We start from the raw sequence: 21,192 nt of genomic DNA, 5'->3' as shown, positions 1-21,192 counted from the left end.
TCAAACAAATTAAAGGGGGGCAGCTATTATTAAGTTTATGAGGCAGCATCCCGAGCACAGTGCCAAACCAAACAATTAGCCCGGAGCTGTAACTGGGGCGGGTCTCTGCGCCCTGCCCCGCCTTCCTGCTGCTGTTAGCCTTTCAGTTTTCACCCAGGCCCGGAGAGAGAACACCTGCTCTCAGATCTTGCACAAAGAGGGCTTATGTGCACACGTGGGCATGAGCATGTGCAGTCTGTGTGTGCTCTGAAGTTGCATGCGGATACATATGCTAATGCAACTGTGTCTGTGTGAGTGTCCCATCCCCTCGGTACCCATGTTTGCGAAGCCACGTGTGGATGTGGGTGCATGCTTGGGCGTCTGCACCCAGACTTTGGTGAATGGGCACATGCACATATGTGTACCTACATGTAAATATGGGTACATGATTATGTACATAGTTACATGTGTGATGTGTTAGTGTATTTTCGCATTTGAATGCACATGTATTTATGTATGTCCGCATTAATGAACATGTAGGTAATCATGAAGATCTTCATGTGACTTTGTATGTATTTTTGTGAGTTATGTGTGCATGGGTATATGTATGTGTTCTATACATCTGTGGACATGGATGATTATGTAAGGTGTTTGTGTATACGTGTGTGGATTTGTGTCACTGTGTACACAGTTGTGAATAAGTATGTACGTGTTTGTATGTAAGTGGTCACGTGTTAGGGGTTTGCATTTGTATGCTAATGTGTGTGTTTGTGTCTATGAATGCTGCATGTGAGGGGTATGTCTGCATCTATGTACATGTGTAAATGTGTAGGGAGGTGTATTGGGTGGTCATGAGGGCTGGCCTGGTATCCAGCAGTAAGCAGGGACTTAGATCAGGGCAGAGGCAGTGTTGCTCCTGGTCCCAGCTCTCACCAGAGAGACTACCATAGCCACAGACTGTTTCTGAACCTACAGGAGATGGTTAGCATCTCCATGCCCTGAACAGCATGCAATTCTAAACAGGAACCCTCTCCTGCTGCCCAGAAGCTCTCCTGAGTGGAAGTGTAGAGGTGATGATATTCAAGTATCTGTCCTGGGCTGTACCTGGTACTCCTAACAGTGGGTGCCCGGAATCCAAGGTGGGACTCTGCAGGGCTGGGTATCAGATGCACAGCCAAGCCCATGCAATGATGCCCACTATGACCCCAGTGCACTCAGCTAGTCATATCTGAGAAAGGGGAAGTACCTGGATGCCAGGGAATGGACACGTGTGTGTTTAGGACTGACTGACAGGCACTACTGATTTCTAGAGTCCAGACATCCTGGCCCCACTGGCTTACCTCAGCAACATAGAAGCCTCTTTTGGGAGGAAAATGAGACCATGGAAGGAAGGTGCTGTGGGTCTTTTGGGTCAGTGGAATTCTTTCCTATATGTAGCCCTGCTGAGCTGTGCTGTGCTGTGCTCTGCTGTGCTGTGCCCTGCTGTGCTGTGCCCTGCTGTGGTGTTCCCTGCTGTGGTATGCTGTGCTGTGCTGTGCAGTGCTATGCCCTGCTATGCCCTGCTGTGCTGTGCTATGCCCTGCTATTCTGTGCCGTGCTGTGCTATGCCCTGCTGTGCTGTGCCCTGCTGTTCAGTGCTTTGCCCTGCTGTGCTGTGCAGTGCCCTGCTCTGCTGTGCTGTGCTCTGCTGTACCCTGCTGTACAGTGCTGTGCTGTGCCCTGCTGTGCTGTGCTGGGGAAACAAGGATTGTATTCTTGCCTTGGCTTGGAGGTCTCCACCCATAACATCTCCAGGGAAGGCCCTGAATTTCCCCTTAGGTGCCAGAATGGGACCACATGACTCACAGGATAGGGTGGGGAGGAGGCAGGCACAGGTGATTCACACAAAGAGCAACCACCTTCCATGTCTACAGAAGGAATGAACTACAATTCAAAGAGGGGCTCTTCTCAGAGTAGCGAGCTGTGAATATCGTGGATGCCCATGTGGAGACTCGCTGGGCACTCTTTGGGGCAAGCAGAATGCCGAGACCCTCCATCCAAGGGGATGCCCTGTATCCCTCCTCTGTCACTGATCAGCTGTGACGGGCACTGTTCATTATTTGGGCATGAGATGCAGGGTAGCAAGGTCCTGACTTCCCACAGAGGATGGAGGCCGACAGAAGTCGACACTATTAGCATTTGGAGGCATTCCCATCACCCTTCACACCAACCCTGGTGTGAGTTAGGATGCTGTGTCTGGGCATTCTAGGCACATGCTATCATGGAGTCCCCCGTGGTTCTACAGAGCTGCTCCTGAGGGCTTGAGGGGATGGATGCATGCAGATCACAGACAGTCGGGAATAAGAAATGATCATTGTTATCACACTCTTTCTAGACTGAAAAAGGAGAAGTCATTGTAGTTTAAGAGGAACATGAGATCATTGGCCACACCACTGGCTGGCCAAAATGTCTACTTCTGATTTGAAATTTGGGCTTAAAATGATTTTATTTTTAAATTAACTTAAATTTTTTTAAGGCAGGGTCTCACTAAGTAGCCCTGGATGGCTTGGAATTCTCTATGTAGATCATACTGGCCTTGAACTCACAGAAATCCACCTGCCTTGCCCCCAAGAAGGTTGAAGTAAAGTCATGTGCCACCACATCAGGCCTTGGGCTTAAAATCTTAAGTGTAGGGATTTATTAAGAAATTCAGCTTGATTCTTACTTAGAAGTCACCCTGGAGGGGATGAGAATGACCTTGGTGACAGTATTACCCTTCTCCTCTGCCCCATGTGTCTTCTGGACTTCAGCTTGTCTCTGTAGAAGGACAGAGTTCGGGATGGGACATGCCTCTGCCCGTGAGTGGGGTGGAAGAGCCTCTTAGATTCTTCTGGGCAGGGAGGGCCGACCTTGGGCACACACCTGGGGCACACCGCACACCACTTTTATTTTCCCAGAACACAAAATTCCATCTAAGGAAGTGTTGAAAGGGCAGGTTATACTGGTATTACGTCTATTATAGCCCATCATGGCCCGGGTCTCTCCTGTGCACACCACACAATGGTCCCCATCGTGGAGAGGCGAAGTGGATTGCCAGGGGGCTTTCTAAATGAAGAGAGTGTTTGAATGCAAACGATTTCTTTTCTCCACGGAGCAAGTGCTTCTCAGGAAAGAGAGAAAGAGAAGTCTTCCCCCTCCATCCACTAATCAAAGCATTATAAGGTCACCTGACTAAGGAGTGAACCGTACCATCCGTCAGTTGGCAAACCCATCCAGGGCTCCAACCCTGTAGCTGGTGTATCTGTACAGGGGAGCCATGCCGATTCCTACCCAAACCAAGGGTTCCATTTCCTCCTTCTCACAACGGCCCCCACCAGACCTCCAGACCCCCTCCCCTACAAAAGCACAAGAGAGAAACTGGGAAAGAAACTCTATCTAAATGTAGTGGGGGTCTTGGGCTGCGGTAGATCAACCTTCCACCGAATTATACTGCAGCGGCACCTGCCTGTCAACCCTGCACCTCCCTTGTCTAGCTCCAGTTCCATCATCAACTTTCTCGGCTGAACAGGAATGTTACAGCAAAATAAATCCCTGCCTAATGGCTTTGAGACTGAGGGGTTCACAATTACATGGCACCCGCATCCCAATCTACAACTCCAGCTCAAAAGCGCTCAAGAGTCTACTCCAAATTCCTGTGGCGATAAGGGGCTGGCTGCATTTAGCCCGGGCTGGGATAAAAGATTTTTTTTTTATGATAATTATCTGAGTGAGGGACGCGTTTGCATTTTCTTTCTGTGCAATTCTGAGTTTAACTAGGGTGTGTGTTGGGGGGGTAGCTGTTGGGGTGGCAAAGGAGTGATCTTGACAGCAGAGGTTAGAAAAGTCAAATATTTGATGTCAGACTATTATGTGCGGAAAGTAATTAGCTCACAAATGTTTGATTAGTTATTAGGAAAATGGAGAGTGGGTTATTTAATATCGGGGTGGGAGGTGTGTGTGAGTGGGGGGGAACAAGAATCAAGGCTTTTAAATATCTTTTTGGAAGAAAGACATTTCACCGCATGAATGGAGCTGCGTGGGTGAGGATTCTCCTCTCAGTTCAGAAGACTCATCCGGCTTAAGACTCACAGGTCCATTCAACAGTCATTTTAAGGAAAAGAAAACCCCCCTCTTGTTGCATAAGTCTTGGCAATTCATTTCTGCTTTCCCGATGGCTTAATTAAACCCAAAATTTAGAGGCGGAGACAGAGGACCTTGTCTGGTAAAATGGTCCTTCTACCCCAATTTCTTGTCTGACAACTTAGAACTATGTATTGCTGCAGAAAAAAAACAATGAGGCACTCTGGTCACTGGCAGGCTTGTAGGGTCAACAGAGAAACTGAGGCAGAGTTCCACAGGTGTGGTCACAGAAACTTCTGCTAAATCCAGTGGGGATCATTGAGAAATTTTTGTGTTTCCTGAGGGAGTCCAAGGCACTGGCCTCAAAGAGAAGGGAATGGATTTATTCTAGATTCTAGAAACATTTAGGGGACATTTCTTTTTATGTTCACTGGTAGCTCAGTCTTAAGAAAGAAGAAAGACATGAGGGCTGGGAAGATAACCAGAAACATGCTTGCTGCGTAGCACAGGCCCTGAGTTAATCTCCACGACACGTTGGTATGGTATAGTAGTAGTCGTCAATAATCCCAGCACCGGTAGGGCGGAGACAGGAGGGTCTCTGGGGCTTGCTGGAATCCAGTCCTTGGCTAATTACTGCAAGCTCCAGGCTAGCAAGGGATCTCGTCTGGACAGCACCAGATGAATGACAGCCACGGTTGACCTCTGGCCTCTATATGCATGCCCACATATAATGCACCTCCCCTGCACGCACAGGAAAACACAGAAACGCCTCCTATGCCCCACAAGAAATTAGACACAAACCCTTGAGTTCCCTGGTCATCAATGACCATGGAAGGCCAACAGACTCACTCTTCGTTGCCAACATAGTCTTCTCGAAAGCAGCTGTGCCAGGACCCCGAGTAGACAGACATAGTCTTGAGGGGATATAAACCGTGTGTTGGAACACCCAGAATGTGTGAAACCGGCTTCCTCTCTAGCTCATCTCAGAGGTGCTCAGGTGTACAGTGGTAAGCAGGAGCACCTGCGGACACACCCTAACAGATGGGTACCTATTTGCATCAAGAGCTTAAGACTCATCCTACTGTGAACTCCATTGTAGCCCTCAGCTTGCTGGCCACCACTGCTTCTCCCCTGTGTTTCTCCAAGACTTTTAATTATTGGTGGACATCACTTCTAGAGGCAGCCTGGCTGCTCTCCCCTCCTACGCAGGCTGGAGCCATTCACAAAGGAGCGCTCTGGATTCTGCCTGGCCTCCCAAGTACCAACTAGGTTGGGGTCATTTACTTCAAAAAGCTGGTAAGAGGAATACACTTGAAATATCACCTAGGGGCTGCGGAGATGTCTCAGTGGATAAAAGACTTGCCACATAAGTGCAAGGACCAGAGTTCAGATCCCCAGTGCCCATGTAAAACCCAGGTAGGTGTGACTGTCTCTTGTAACCCAAGGCTCAGGAAGTTGAGACAGTGGTCCCCAGGCCAAGCTGGTTAGCTAGACTAGCCAAACTTGGGAGTTTCAGTTTCCACAAGAGACCCTGCCTCAGGAAAGTGGAGAGTCAGTAGGGAAGACACCCAAGAACAACCATATGTGCATCAGTACACATGAGAGCACATGCCCACACACATATACCCCACACATATATGTATGCATATATGTACATAAACACACACACACACACACACACACACACACACACACACATATATATATATATATACAAAAATTCATTTTCTGGGTCACCAACACTATATAGATAAAATTCAGCATAATGCCCATTGTCTTACATTGCCTCAAGCCCCTCTTCAGGATGTGTTTTGAGACCCCCAGGAAAGGTATGGGTCTCTAGTCTCAGGGTTAAGGGGGGTAGCCTGTTGTGCTGGTTGGCTTTATATTACTATCATCATCATCATCATCATCATCATCATCATCATCATCATCATCATCATTATTGTTATAGAACAGAGTTGTCTGGGAAGAGAGAACCTCAACTGAGAAAATGCCTCCACCAGATTGGGCCTAGGCAAGTCTGTAGAGCATTTTTTAAGTTAATGATTGATGTGGGAGGGTCCAGCCCACCATGGGTGGTACTACCCCTGAGCAGGTGGTCTTGGTTGTATAAGAAAGCAGGCTAAGCAAGCCATAGGGAGCAAGGCAGTAAGCAGTACTCCTCCATGGCCTCTGCTCCCAGGGTCTCGCCTTCAGTTTCTGCCTCTGCTCCCAGGGTCCTGCCTTCAGTTTCTGCCTCTGCTCCTATCAGTGGACGGTGACTTGCGATATGTATGCCAAATCAGACCTTCCTTCCCATGTTGCTCTTGGTCATGGCCTTTATCACACTGAGAGAGACCTGAGTCATACACCTGGGGTCTGCAGAAGCTCAGTCAGGGCATCGGCTGGCAAGACCTGCTGGCAGGCAGGGGCGGCACACCACTCATGTTCTCCCAGGTGGGTGGGGGTTCAAGGCCACAGCTCAGTAGGCTCTTACCATCCAGGCTGGGTGCCACAACACCCAAGGAGTAGGCACCTTCTTTCACGTGTGCCAGCAGCTCTTCTCCAGGCTCGATGTCCTTGATGACTTTATAGTAAATCTAGGAGACAGAGATTAAAGACAGAAAGTGAACACTGAAGTGGTGTGTTCTCATGGCAGAGGTACTCACAGACCACGGAGCTTCCCCACAGAGGTATTCATGGACTACGGAGCTTCCCTGCAGAGGTACCCATGGACCATGGAGCTTTCCCTGCAGAGGCACCCACGGACTACAGAGGTACCTATGGACCAAGGAGCTTCTCCTGCAGAGATACCCATGGACCATGGAGCTTCCCCCTCAGAGGTACCCATGGACCATAGAGCTTCCCCCGCAGAGGCACCCACGGACTACAGAGCTTCCCCTGCAGAGGTACCTATGGACCACGGAGTTTCTCCTGCAGAGGTACCCACGGACCACGGAGCTTCCCCCTCAGAGGTACCCATGGACCATGGAGCTTCCCCCGCAGAGGCACCCACAGACCACGGAGCTTTCCCCACAGAGGTACCCACGGACCAGCTCCCCACCACTGCAGGGCTACCCAGAGAGGGGGCTGGCCTGAGGGGACCACTTCACCCAATTTCTAATTTTTTAAAAAAAAAACATGTTTATTTTATGAGTGTATGAGTGTTTTGCCAGCATGTAAATACACCACATGTATGCAGTGCCTGAGTAAGCCAGAAGAGGGAACTGGATCCCTTAGAACTGGAGTTATGGTTGCCATGTGGGGGCTGGGAAGCCTCCAGAACAGTGGTTCTCAACCTGTGGGTTGCAACCCCTTTGGGGTCAAAGGGCCCTTTCACCGGGATCACGCATCAGATATTTACATTATGATTCATGACAGTAGGGAGTGACGGTTATGAAGCAGCAGCAAAAACGTTATGGTTGGAAGTCACCACAACATGAGGACCTGTATTAAAGGGTCACAGCATGAGGAGATTGAGAACCACTGATCTAGAAGATCAGCAATAATCTTAACTTCTGAGCCGTCTCCCCAGCCCCCAAACTGCTTATTTTTTAATTTAAACAAATTTTATTATATTTACTTATTTTTGTGTCTACTGGGGGAGGGGCAACATGTGGATCTCACAGGACAACTGCTAGGATCAGTTCTTTCCCCCACTATGTGGGTCTTGAGGATTTAACTCAGGTCAGGCTTGGTGGCAGGTGCCTGCTGAGCCGTCTCCCTGGCCAGATCCGACCGTGAAGAAGGTCATTCCCCAGAACTTCTGCAGCATACGGAGAAAGGAGAGGAACCCAGTCCATTTTAATTTCTCATTTTGCTCTGATAGAAAGGACAGGAGAGAGCCCGAGAGTTGGCTCAGTGGTTATGAAGTGGTTAGTTGCCAGCACCCACTTCCTCAGGTGCCAGGCATGCCAGGGGTACCCTAGGAAACATCCCAGATTACAGGGACTTCCCTCTGGGAATGCTCCAGTCTATTCTCAAACCTCCTTCGTCAATGTGTGCCTGAGACACTTGGCTCTAGGGGGACCTGAAAGTTCTGGGTGTTGGTGACTTGTGAAGGCACTTTCCAGCTGGGCACAGGCCCCGTGGGCAAGGTTGCTGCCATGCGTGACTTTTATACCAGTGCGGCAGCTGTGAGTCTGGCAAGCCAGGGGTGGCATGGTGTGCATGCCCACCAGGAGCTGCATCCAGCAGGTGACAGGAGTTTGGGGGACAGGGGTGGAGTTCTATGCCTGGAGGGAGGGAGCCCTGAGGCGGAGACAGCTACATTTGGGGTGTCCAGTTCAGTGGTAGGATCTGAACCAAGACTGACAGGGGTACCCTAGCAAATGTCCCAGATTACAGGGACTTCGTTCGGGAGACTAAGCTGTCAGAGCACTGCAGGTGGCTTTGGGGTGTGTCTGTGTCTTCCCTGACTTTGCCCAGGCTCTGTCTCAAAGATTCCAGAGGCCCAGCCTCTCCTAGTGCAGGGCCTAGGCCTCCCAGGAGCACAGTGACTCAGTATCTCTTATCTGGAAACGTCAGACACATGGCTTCATCTCTCTCGGGTAACTCACTGCCTACTGCAGAAGTGGTTAGCTTGGGACTCTCTTCTGATGTTAGGACTGTCTAGGGGTGGGAGAAATACCCTAGAGACACCAGCTGCTCTGGGGAGGCCGGGCACAGGTCCATCCAGCTGCCCTGGGCTAGTCTGCATTGTTGGAGGGGAACAGGGCATGAGGAAAAGGAGAAGAAAAAACATTAAAGAGAAGACAAACTTGCCTAAGCCCATGGAGAGAGGCAGTGATTCTCCTGGCCATAAACGGTAAACAACATTTTTGTTGCCACTCATTGGTCCTGGCAGAGGTTTGCCCTATAGATACTGAAGGGAGCCTGGCGTGCCTGCTTGCCTCCCAAGAATACAGTCCTACCTAGGGCAAGGGCAGCTAGCTCCAGAGTGACACTTGGGAGTCACTAAAGAACACAGAAGAGCCACGCTGGGTCCCAGTGCCCATTGGCTGTCACCAACACCAGACAGCGGAAGTGCACAGCCAGGAACCTGCAGGCGTACCCAGCAATCTTATCAGTGAGACAGTCCTTCACAGATCAGCTCATAGTAGTAACTTGATTTGGCGTATTCTCAGGGAGGTTGATAATACAAAGAGGTTTTAAAATGGAGACGAGAAATGGGATCAAAAGACTTCTTGAATAAAACCAATGGTTTCTGAAATCCCAGCCACATAGCAGCTGACTAACCTATTTTCTTGAAGGTCAGACTCAAGCCGCCTTGCTTTAGAAGATGATCCACCCACAGTTGCTCCAGCGTGAGGAGCTGAGGCCACGCGGGCACCCCCTGAGCTGGAGGGGAGGGTGGGTGTCAAGCTGTTAATAAGCTTACCCATGTTTTCCTCTGGCAACAGAGCACATACAGACACATACAGCAAGTACATGCTTCATGCCCATGGCTCAGTGACAATGTGGTAGGTGACCTGGTGTTGGGTACAAGGGCTGGAAGAGGGGACCGAGAGCTTGGCCAACAACCGGCTTTGCTCCCTGCTGCAATCACCCAGATTGCACGAGGCCATGGTTACCATGCCAGCAGTGCGTCCTCCTACCAGCTGGCTGCTGGGTACCTATTCCGAGAAGTGGGTAGAGGGGAGAGCACCCATCCTTTCCACCCGCAACACTTTTCAGGCTGCCAGCCTTTCTGGCCTGCACGCCCTATCACACTTCTGGTTAGGTTGACTGACCTCCAGGGCTCCTCCAAACACACTACCTCCTTTCCCTCTGAGCTAAAGGAATCTGGAGCCTTGTCACCTGATTCAGAAGGCTACAGGGTCATCAGCTTCTCTCCTGGTTTCTTTGAAGGTAGCTGGTTCTCCTGGAACCCACTCCTATCCACCCCCGACCGTTTGGGGGCCACTGGGCCTCTTGACTCCTACTTTAGCTCTAGGGCTGCCCAGCTTCCCTTCCCATTATACCCTCTGAGGGCTGGGGCATTCCGGGGACTCCACACCCTCCCACACCTTTGTTCCTTGGCTCACCGGGCCTCCAGGGACCTCTACTCCGGTTCTGTAGACAGGAGCCTTCTGGGACCCTCCCACCAGCATGGACACCGCGAGGCGAGCCACAGTAGGGCCACAAGTATTCCTTTCTCATCTTCACAGAAGGGCCACCAGGGCCCGTCAGGGACATGTGGGGACCACAAGGCGGCAAGTTGGGCAACTATGACCAGTAGGACTTTGAGCCCCGGACGTAATTAATCAATCCCTATTAGTGCTAATTGCACAGGCCGGGACGGGGCCCAGGTGCTCCAGCTTGCTCCACCTGGAGAGGCAAGGAAATGAACAGGAATCTCCACAGACGTTCCTGAAGTCTCGGCTACCTTAGGCAACCACGGGGGCACATACAGAAGCCACCCCATGCTTTTATGACCTGTCGCAAGTGGTACAGCCCTTATCAGCCAGCCATTCTGAGAAAGTCAGTTCCTGCTCTGTGGAGCTGGGTGACTGCCCTTAACAAAGGCCAACTTTGGTCGGAGCTGGCACTGTTGGGGGAGCCAGGTTGAGGGAGGACAGGATAGGGTGTCTCACGCTTAAGCATTGCTGCCCACTGTATGCTCCAGGCCCCTTCTGTGCCTGGCCTATAATAAACTATAACCGTCGTCCCTTAAGATTCCTGCCAACTGGTTGACTGCATCCATTTGGAGTGCGCTGGTCCCTGACCATTAGCCTCACAAGAGAGGCTGTGAACAAGGAGTCTAGGAAACCCAGGAGTACGACCCCTCCAGCCCTCAACGGCGTCTTGGGGTTTGGGTGGATGGCTGCAGGAAGAAGCTGATTGCCTTCTTTCTAAACCACAGCGCCACATGTTTTAGGTACATGAGTCCTGGGGTCCTGTCACCTCAGATCTAGTGGCTATCCCTTGTCTGAGAACTTGGTGGCAACAGCTTCTTCCCAACAAACAGCTTCTGTTGGTGGCGCTCTGGAATAAGGACACAATCAGGCAGAGCCTGAAGCTGAGCCCCCGTTTCTTCCTCTCTGCTCCCCTCATCCGGCAGCGGCAGCTCAGTCTGGGCCAACACCACTGCCAGTAACTACTCTTCCGTCCACCCAAACTGTTTTCTTCCCCCGTCACGCTCCAGACACAAAGAGATGACTCCACGTTGTAGAGAGAACTTGGAACCTTCTTGCCGAAAGGTGGACACCTGCTTGGGGATCAGGTCAAGCCTAAGCACCCTTCACACAAACGAGCATCCAGAAGGCAGTTTACAATGGCTGCCAGCCCTCAGATCCTTAGGGCCCTTGGCTTGTGCTGAAGATACTGTTTAGTGATTACAAGCAAAGGCCAAGCCCCACAGCGCCCAGGCCTGCTATGTCTGAGCATCCTAGCACTGAAATAAAAGAAAAACCCCTTGCAGGACGGAAATGGGGCGAGCACGGGTTTAAAATCAGTGTCCATCAGTGTCCCTGCATCTGTGTGCTACTCGCTCCACTCGCCCAGCTGGAACAATTTCATCTGTACCTAAGCCTCTATAATTTTGTTACTATATGCTCTGCCACTAAAAAAATTAAAACATCCTTATGCATTTATCTCTTCCTTAGTCACACAGTTTGGATAAGGATCGTAAAATATCAAATATTAGCCCATAGTTAAATAATCAATGCCGTTACATGGTTCCCAACGAGGGACTGCATTTAATTAATGGAAGATAAATTCTGATAAGCAGTTGTTGTATTGGGGCCATCACCACAACTGAAAATTGAATTTAAGCTTAACTGCTCTCCAAAATTAAAACAAAGTTGATATATATTTTTTAAGGTAAAGAACTTCTAAATTGTGTGTGTGTGTGTGTGTGTATGTGTATGGTCTAAGAACATCTTGCAGAAGTTTGTTACTTCTTTCCACTATGTGGGTTCCAGGTACTGAATTCAGGCCATCAAATGAGGTGGCCCGTGCCTTTACCTGCCGATACATCTCATTAGTCTACAGCGGCATTTCGAAAGTGTTTTGTTCATGGGTTAAGAAAGGATCAACAAATTCTCTAATCGCACCTTGCTTGTTTTCAAAGAGAAAATTGTGTTTAGCCCTTTGGAGCCACCATTTCAAAGGACCACAACAAAAATATATGATTCTTTTGATTGAAAATCTAAAGGAGGAAAGCATAGGAGTAGGGAAAGGTCAGGGGCTCAGAGCCTGAGGACCCTGTTCAAACTATCAACCCTAGCGCCTCACACACTTCGGAGGGAAAGAGGTTCCAGGCAGGGAGCCGTTGGCTGTTTGCCTCGGCCAGGCAGCACCGGTTTTTCTGTGAAGAAGCAGGGTCGGCCCTGTGATCGCCTTGGATGCACAGCTCCTGCCCAGGTTTTTCTGTTTAAACACCGTGTTCAATGCTTTCAAGAGGGGCCTCTCTCTTGCTGTGGGCAGACCTGTCCTTTGAGCTTCCTTGGCTGTGGTTGTCTCAGCCTTCCAGTCACAGGCTGGGCATGGCACCCTGGCTCTTCTGCCGTGCCTTGAGAAACTGGGGTGCTCTACAGAGAGCACAGGCTGGGGTTGTTCTTGCAGATGAAAGGAGCTGAGCGAAGCCAGAGCAGCACGGCTCTCCCAGGGCTGCATCCTGTCCTCCACCCTCAGCCCGCTGACCAGTAAACCCTCCTCTGCCCACAGACCCACCCTACTGAGGCAATGCGTGAAAAGAGAGAATGGCTCCTCTGTGGAGAGATCTCTGCCCACCCCCTGCTTCTTCCTGTGGGCACAGTATTTCCAAGCTTTTCTTTTCTTTCTTAACATTAAAACAAATTCAGTAACAGACCCTGCTTGTGTCTCCTAAATGTTTGAAACCAACTCATTTGCTCATAATTGCAGGAGGGAAAAAACACCCAGGGGTGACCTGGATGTTTTGAATTTTCCAAAGAGAGAGGTCTTGGAAAGGGTTGATGGGGCGGGGCAAGGGTGGGGGTCCTCAGGTGTTCAAAGTGAACTGAGATGCTGTGGGTGCGTGTTTGCCCTTAGACTCGTGTTCAGATGGAAGAGAAATGACTGCTCTGGCTGCTTGGCATCTAGCAATGCTCTAGGTCTGTGGCTTCACTACCCCCAACAAAATACCAGGGCAAAGCCCTGATCCCCCACTTCTGCAGAAGGTATGTTGTTCTTACCAGATGGGCCACCCCAAAGACTTTGTTTTTTCAAAAACAGGAAAAGTATTGGTCTTTAGGGGCCAGGTGTACTCTTGGCCCAAGGCCATCTGTGGCCTCTAGTATACAGAAGGAAAACCCCAGGCCTATCTCAGTCTCTTCTGCTGCCTGCCTCCCCTTCTCAGAATCACAAGGAAGATTCCCAGGTGGACATGAGGGACAGGACCAGTGCCTTCCCATGAGCATGGGTTCCCCTGGAAAGAGGACTCAGAGCTACAGAAGGCCAGGAGGGCCTCTCATAGTTCAGACGGGAAATTGGGTACAAGGTCAATGACTTTCTTTCGTGTCGCTAGGTGGGGTGGGAGCTGAGATAGACAAGGGCATGGAGCCTGGCCAGCATTCCCGGAGAAGTGGCTACTTGCTTCATATCCACCCACAGTCAGGGCATCAGGAGGCTGGAGGGAAGTTTCGGTAAAGATGGATGGGAATTGAACCCCTTGAAGTCCTGAGCTACATTTCCAGCTCCAGAAGGCTACAGAGGAGCAAATAAAAAGATAACCTTTGTCCTCGGGCCTGAAGCAGGTCTGAACACCCAGATGAAGCTGGGGTGAGGGCTCATGGCTGGGCTGAGTGGACTCTCAGCATCAGGGACCTGAACAGAGCCAGGAGGTGGGCTGCTGTGGCTTCCAGAGCCTGTATGCGTCACAGCTCCAGCAGTAGCAAGCAGGGACAGATGCAGCCCCATGATGACAAGGGAGGTGTACCTTCTTCAGTCTTCTATGTGCAGCGACACGGGAGTCTCTCCCAAAGACACAGGACCCTGGAAATACAGGCTTCTGAGTTGACTCAAGCCCAGGTCCTGACCATTACAAACACAGATCTTGGGACCCTGGGTTCCCGTTCTTCATGTTGACCCATGTCTTCAATTTAGAGCCGCCTCTCCTCCATAGGTGGACAGTTGATCTCTTCTGGTGGATGTAGATCCCAGAACTTTCTCTTAAGATGCTGAGACCTTCTCCTGTCCTTCTATTTCTTTTGGATACTGGAGCTGCAATCCTGCATCTTGAACCTTGAATTAGCAAGGCCTATGCTTTTCTGACTTGACGTATTTTTCTCATTGGATAGTACAGCATCATTTCTGCAATGCAGATGTGTCCTCATGGGCTGTGCTGTCCTGGCAGCGTTGTGTACATGTGCATGTGTGTGTATATGCCCACAGTATATGTGATTATACATATAACTGTGTGTTTAGGTATGTACATGCACCCATGTTTGCACATATGTGTTGTGTATGTGCCCATGGCTGTGTAGTGTTCCTAATTGCCTAAAAGTTTTCATAGACACTCAGGGAAGGGAGAAAATAATCTGAGAAACAGGACCTGATGCTTTTCAGTGTTACCTTCTCAAAGAGAAGCCTGCCCTCAGGAATCTTTTTTACTAGTAGTATCTCCAGGAAGTTTTATTCAGCTGTGGAGAGGGTCAAAGTGCTACTCTACAGGGACAATTGTCTTCACAGGATGGCCAGGAAATGAAAGTGATTACATGGGGGCTGTGGCCAGCTATGGAAAAGAGAAGGAGAGAGGGAGGGGAAGGGAGGAAAAGAGAGGCGTAAGTGTGTGTGTGTGTGTGTGTGTGTGTGTGTACATATCTCTGTTTGGAGGAGAATAACAACTAGCCTGAAATCTATTTTGCCTTTCAGAAAGTCATTTCATTTAACTGGTGAATATTTGGGGTGAGTCTGTGGGTTCCAGTGGGGAGGGGGCTTATTCTCTACAGAGGGGTCTCAGTGTGAAGTTTGTGGGTGGGAACTGCTTCAGGATTTTGGCTCTGGACCTTCTCAAAGGTGGCATTTGCCTTAATCTCCAATTCCTTCTAAAACATGGGGCTATTTATCATCCTATGCATGGGATTAGGCCAGGAAGAATTCACCCTACAAGACCATGTAGAAGAGAGACAGCCAGCAGGTAAGGAGGCACAGGTAAGTCTGATCTGGCGTTAGTCAAGAAATGCAGTCAAGAGTGTGGGCACAGAGCACACGGCAGGGCACAGGGTACAGAGAAAATGACATGGAGAAAAGGAAGCAGGGCATAGGGAAGGTCACAAGACACTGGACACATGGCAGAGGGCACATAGTACAGGACAAAGGACACAGGACACAGAGCAAGGCACAGGGCACAGGACAGGGTACAGGACACAGGGCACAGGACACAGGGTAGAGTGCCGGGCACAGGGAAAAGCAGAAGATACAGGGCACAGGACACAGGGCACAGGACATAGAGCAAGGCACAGGGCACAGGGCACAGGACAGGGTGCAGGACACAGGGTGGAGGACAGAGGGCAGGGTGCAGGGCACAGGGAAGAGCATAAGACTCAAGGCAGAGTGCAGGGCACAGGGCAGCACATAAGATACAGGGCACAGGACACAGGGAAAGGTGCAGGACAGGGTACAGGACACAGGGCACAGGACACAGGGCACAGGACACAGGGCACAGGACACAGGGCAGAGTGCAGGGCACAGGGTGGAGGACAGAGGGTAGAGTGCAGGGCACAGGGAAGAGCATAAGACACAGGGCACAGGACATAGGGCACAGGGAAAGGCGCAGGGCACAAGACACAGGGTATGGCTCAGGGCACAGGATACAGGACATAGGGCAGGGCACAGGGCAAGGCACAGGGCAGAGCATAAGATACAGGGCACAGGACACAGGGAAAGGCGCAGGACACAGGGCACAGGACACAGGGCACAGGACAGGGTGCAGGACACAGGGCATAGGACACAGGGCAGAGTGCAGGGCACAGGGCAGAGCATAAGATACAGGGTGCAGAACACAGGGCACAGGACAGGGTGCAGAACACAGGGCACAGGACAGGGTGCAGGACACAGGGCACAGGACACAGGGCGGAGGACAGGGTACAGGACACAGGGCACAGGGAGCAGGACAGGGTGCAGGACACAGGACACAGGACACAGGGCAGAGTGCAGGGCACAGGGAAGAGCATAAGACACAGGGCACAGGGCAGGGCACAGGACACAGAACACAGGGAAAGGCACAGGGCACAAGACACAGGGTAGGGCTCAGGGCTCAGGGCACAGGGCTGGGAAAGGCTGGGGACGCAGTAGCTTTGAACCAAAGGATGCAGGGGTCCAAGGATGTAAATGACTCTAACCTGGAGCATTCCCGCCCATGGTCTGAAATGAAAAGAGAATTCCCTGCAAGGCAATCACTTCTCTTTAACCCATACATGGTAGTTTAAGTAAACGTCCCTGAAATAATTAAGAAAGAATAAAAGGTTTTTGAAGGCCAGTTTTTCTTTGAGAGGACTATACTGTGTGTGTTTTCTAAAAAGCTTGCTCCACAAAGACTCAAGCCTCACTGTTCCATTTCAGCTAAGTTCCAGCATCTGTTTCCCAGGTAACAGAAGCTGTATTCTCGTTGCTCTACCAGCATCTCGCAGAAACCCATCCGGGCACGCAGATGCCCGCATCATGCTTACCAGGGCTCAATGTTCTGCAGATCTGAGCTGGGGAGGGGGGCTTGGCCAAACCCTGTGTACCTTAAATCCAGTTTCCCGTCACTCTGTCTCTATTTTTTCTAGAAGCGGGAAGTTTTTCTTCTATGTTCCCCTTTACCGTCATAGTTATTATTCCTATGCTCAAAATTCCTCAGTCAGAAAGTTGTCCTTTTTCCTTCTCTCAAAATTTTTGGTTTTAGTGGAAGGTCATGGAGGTGTTGGCAGCAGCATCCCAGGTCCTGGTTCTGTCTGGAACCAGCAAGTGTCTGGTGGAGCCACTGCTAGCAAATTGAGCCCAAGAGCTCCGGAGACAGCTCTGGAGGAGCACAGCGAAGCAGTAAGCAGGGCTAGGGGCCTCCCTCATGGCCTCCCTGTTTCCTTTTTAAATGCAAAATATTTCTCTAGAGTCAAGAGCCTTGAACCACTTTAGAAGGCTTGCAGGGCAACACAAGAATGGGTCCTTTGTTACCTGGTCTTCACGAACGGTTTTTAAAATAAAATGGACCCTTTTTCCCCCCTGCAACAAAATCTCACATGTAGCCTGAAGACACAGGCAGAATGAACTGCTCGGCTGGGAGGGTTGGGAGTTGGTACCCGGAGGAAAACACAAGGCTTTGCTGGAGGACTGATATCTGCAAGGTCAAACGTGACGCTATGGAAGAGACAGAGTAGCAATGGTCACAGTGCCCAGCAGAAAGAAACTGAGTACTTGTGGGCCTGGCCCCCTGCCCTGGGACTGCAGTGGCAAGCCATGGAACTGGAGGAGCTAAGGAACTTGTGGGGTTCTTGTTCTGAGAAGCTGAGCTCAGAACTGCGGGTTCCTCAGCCTCTGAGAGGGATGAGGCAGAAGTCAGGACTGTTCAGCTCAGTTGACTCCTAGAGAGACGGGAGGCCATGTCAATGCAGGACCATGCCCTTGGCAGCAGGTCATGCCATGATTATGACTTGTGGGCTTTGGGCATTTTTCCTGGTCTAGGAAGTAGCCCTGTGCCATTAGACTGGCCAATGTGGACTTTAGGAAGCCTTGATTGACCAGGGTTTAGGCAACTCTCCTTCCCATTGGTTCCTGTTGGCCGCTCTTCCCACAATTCTTGGTATTTGTAGGGAATGAGGCCCCTGTGACTTGAGGTCCTGTCTGTTTCAGCTGCTGTTTAAAACCACAGCTCTCAGTTCTCCAATGTCGCCAGCCTCAGACAAGTTTCTGCTGACCTTTGCTCTGTGGTCTTTGCTCTTGTGAAGTATTCTGGGGCATCTAAATTCTACAGGTAGCCCAGCTGGGCAGGTGTTAAATGGCCACCCCCTACGGCAGTACAGAGCTTAGCAGGTGACCCATGATCTTACCAGAGGCTCGGCTGACCCGCCCCTTAGCAACCATCCACCTTGGTGCCTTGTCTCCAAGGACAGTTAGCAGGGACGGTGACCATCCTAGACCTACCTGTTCGTTGATCTGACACATGGTGAGGTTTTGGTCATCACAGGAACACGCTACACGGATGTACTTGAGCCAGCTGCCAACCCCGGCCTGATTGGCATCCACGCAGAACTTCTCGCTGCCCAAGTCTTCAGAGACCTGCTGGGGAAGAAGTGCGCTAAGGTCAGAGGTGCCCCGTGTGCTATGTCAGGCTGCACTGGCCTCAGAGGCTCAGGCAGGATGGCAGGTTGGGTGAGAGCTTTAGTCAGTCCTTCGCACCAGAGAGGCCCTGTCTACCCATCACACCTGGTCCAGGGAGCCACCAGGAGATTGGCGGAGAAGAGGGTGGCTCTTCCTGTTCTTACATAGCTGCTCACGGTCAGGCCAGGCAATGACGAGTCTCCTGCACTGGTAAAGTGTTCCAGTAAGCTGTCCAGGTGTGAGAAAGCAGAGCCTTCTGTGTCTGACACAAGCCCTCTGCTAAGGACAGTGGGGGTGTTGGGCTAGAAAAAGCACTTCTGAAGGTAAAGGTGTTACCAGGGTGTGCGCAGCACCTGAGTCTGTGTGTGTGGTATCTAAGCGTGCATGTGCGTGTGCCTGTGTAGACACGCTCCTGTCAGATAAGCACATCACCTGAATGCCAGGAAGACATTTCGTGTCCTCAAAATTGGGAAGTTTCAGTTTGATGCTGGCCAGCCAGTAAACGTCATGCTTCCTCCCCAGGTCCTGCACAACAGGCAGGGCCCACACTGGCTTTGCTTTGTCGTTGCTGATGCCTTCTGAACTCCCTTCAGAGTCTTGTTTGCTGATTTGTGTTCCCCCCACCTCCACCCCAACCCCTGCCCCCACCCTGAAGGGTTGCTTGCAAGAAGACCTGGACCACAAGCTGGCAGCTGCAGACACCATAGAGTTCCACTCATACCTGCTCTGTTCAGAACCTACGGCGAGCCCTAATTCAAAGCCTTTGAAGCAACTGGGGTGGCTAACTGGGCACACGAAAGGCAGGATGGTTAAAAGGGAGGTTGGTGGGCAGGAGTATCCTGGGGCAGGCGTTTTCAGCTGGGAAGGGGTGAAGGTGCAGCAGGAGGGGCTCTCTCAGTACATTTTCACCACTAGGCATGCAGTTTTCAAGATCCTTGTGCACCTATGGCCCGCATTGGAATCCCGTGCACAACAATGAAACCACACGTCCTGCTTCTGTACACCCACTCCCTTGTCCCCAAGGATTCTGACACAAGTCAGACCCTGAGCATGTGGCAGATGGCTTTGTCTCCCAGTTGACACCTGTCAATGACCCCTGGGTTCCCAACAAAGGGCAGCAGCCTTAAGGGACCCAGTAGGGAGGGAGCGTATGGAAGAAGTCCTGCAGATTCCAGGGGCAGACTGCAGCCCTGTACAGTAACACATAGCAATGCCCGATCCCAGGGCTCCATGAGCTCCCTTGGGTGTCCACTGGATTCTCTGGAAGCACGAGGCAGCAGGGGCAGAAATGGGGCTAAGCACTGACTCCATCAGGCAGAGACTTGAGTTAAGTGGCTAAGCCCTTCAACCACTTGCCCCCATGTTCCCTCAGCCCAGAATCAGCTAAGAGGCCTCAGCACTCCAGGCTGGCTATGGATGAGACCACGAAGCAACTATGTTCTGTGCCCGGGAAAGTGGGGATGGAGAACGCCCAGAGTGCTCCTCCCCCCAAGCCTGGGATCTCGACTTTCCTCTCAAATCTGCAACACTAGGGTCCATACACTGTTGGCAAAGCTGGGAGCCCGACTGCACTCCTCTCTTAGTTTAGAGAGCAGGTAAGGGGATCAGAATGCTTCCTGAGGGGCAGGACCCTCAACTCTAGAGGTATTAGGATAGAGGTTTTCCTCTCCTCTCCTCTGGGGCTCAGGGGAGGGGTGCCCAGGGAGATCTCCCCAGGTGTCTGAACCCTATCCGGGATACCGGAGTTCACTCAAGGCCTTGCTACTCAGGGGTTAGACGAAGCCTTCCCTGCTCCTTACCTACCCTTGGAGGTCACTGCCTGCCATGGTCCAGTTCAGGGCCAGCCCAACCCAAACACTACTGGGTGACCCCCCACAGCCTGCAGAGGATGGAGGCAGACAGAAGAGCGGCCTTATGTTGAGACCATGAGGGTTGACGTGCCTGGTGGGGGTGGTCAGGTCTCCCATTCTCTAAGATGTGGTGGGCTCAGGCCACCAAGCCCACAGAGGGAGCACCTCAGACCCTCCTCCCAACTGATAACTCTTCAGGGAACTGCTGAAGAGGTCAGCCCACAGGTGACAGGGCCTCTCCATGACAAGGAGGCTCACCCCACTCCTGAGACATAGGAATTGAGAAAGGCTAGCTGCCGAGAGGCCAGGGGACCCCTTTCTCCCTTCCTGAGGGGTCAGGGACTTCCTGTGGATCCCTGCCACACAGACCTCTAAGCAGATGGTGCCGAATCCCAGGTCCTGTTTCTGGCTCCCTGTTCCTCCCTCTGTGTGTATCTTGCTCATTTTTCTGTCTCTCTGTTTTTTTTCCCTTATGGTGCAGGGCCTGGGGGAGCTAGTTAACGGTGCTGTGAATGAGCATGTCTTCATACAAGGCTCTGTCCCCAGGACTTTGCTGGGGTTTGGTTGTTGATTTCTCAGAATTGAGACCTGCTTTCCCCAAAACAATCTTTGTTCATTAGCTCACAGTCACTCTAGGCTGGCTGTGGATGAGGCCGTATTCATTATTCTGTTAAAGTGCTTGGCAGCTCAGTGAGGTCCAGCTAATCATATGGATAAATATGCGTGCATGCAAGGTGTGTGCATGTGTGCATATGCTTATGGCTATACATACACAGCTATGCACCCTGTGTGTAAAAACATGCACACACACACACACACATATATGTAAGTGCATGTGTGTATACTCAAGAATCTTTAATGTGCACACATGTGCCTGTGTGTGTGTGTGTGTGCGTGTGCATGCACACTCAACTGGCACATTTTTGAAAAAAGACGAATTCATTCCTATGAGAAAGTGACCTAGGTAGCTATAGTTGGTCCTAGTCTGTAACTGTCCAGGCTTCTGTCCTTCATTAGCTCCTGACCCTCTGTATGATTGCTT

At 51.0% G+C, this 21,192-nt stretch overlaps 1 protein-coding gene across 2 annotated transcripts in view; it reads right to left on the bottom strand.

The window, feature by feature from the left end:
• The window catches only part of Prdm16 (PR/SET domain 16), a 314,479-nt gene that overhangs the window by 27,047 nt on the left and 266,240 nt on the right, over positions 1-21,192 (bottom strand). Inside the window, exons 4-5 of one of the 2 annotated variants that reach the window (XM_057784430.1) lie at positions 18,124-18,261; positions 6,557-6,659 (exon numbers count right to left, since the gene is read on the bottom strand). In XM_057784430.1, the coding sequence (XP_057640413.1) occupies positions 6,557-6,659; positions 18,124-18,261 (241 nt within the window). The remainder of the gene's footprint in view (positions 1-6,556; positions 6,660-18,123; positions 18,262-21,192) is intronic. The other variant, XM_057784432.1, reaches the window with a different exon arrangement.

Source organism: Chionomys nivalis, chromosome 11 (assembly GCF_950005125.1).
Source record: "Chionomys nivalis chromosome 11, mChiNiv1.1, whole genome shotgun sequence".
In the NCBI taxonomy this organism is placed as follows: Eukaryota; Metazoa; Chordata; class Mammalia; order Rodentia; family Cricetidae; genus Chionomys; species Chionomys nivalis.
Note: the sequence above shows the minus strand (reverse complement) of the source record. Positions and strands in the feature narration are given on the sequence as shown.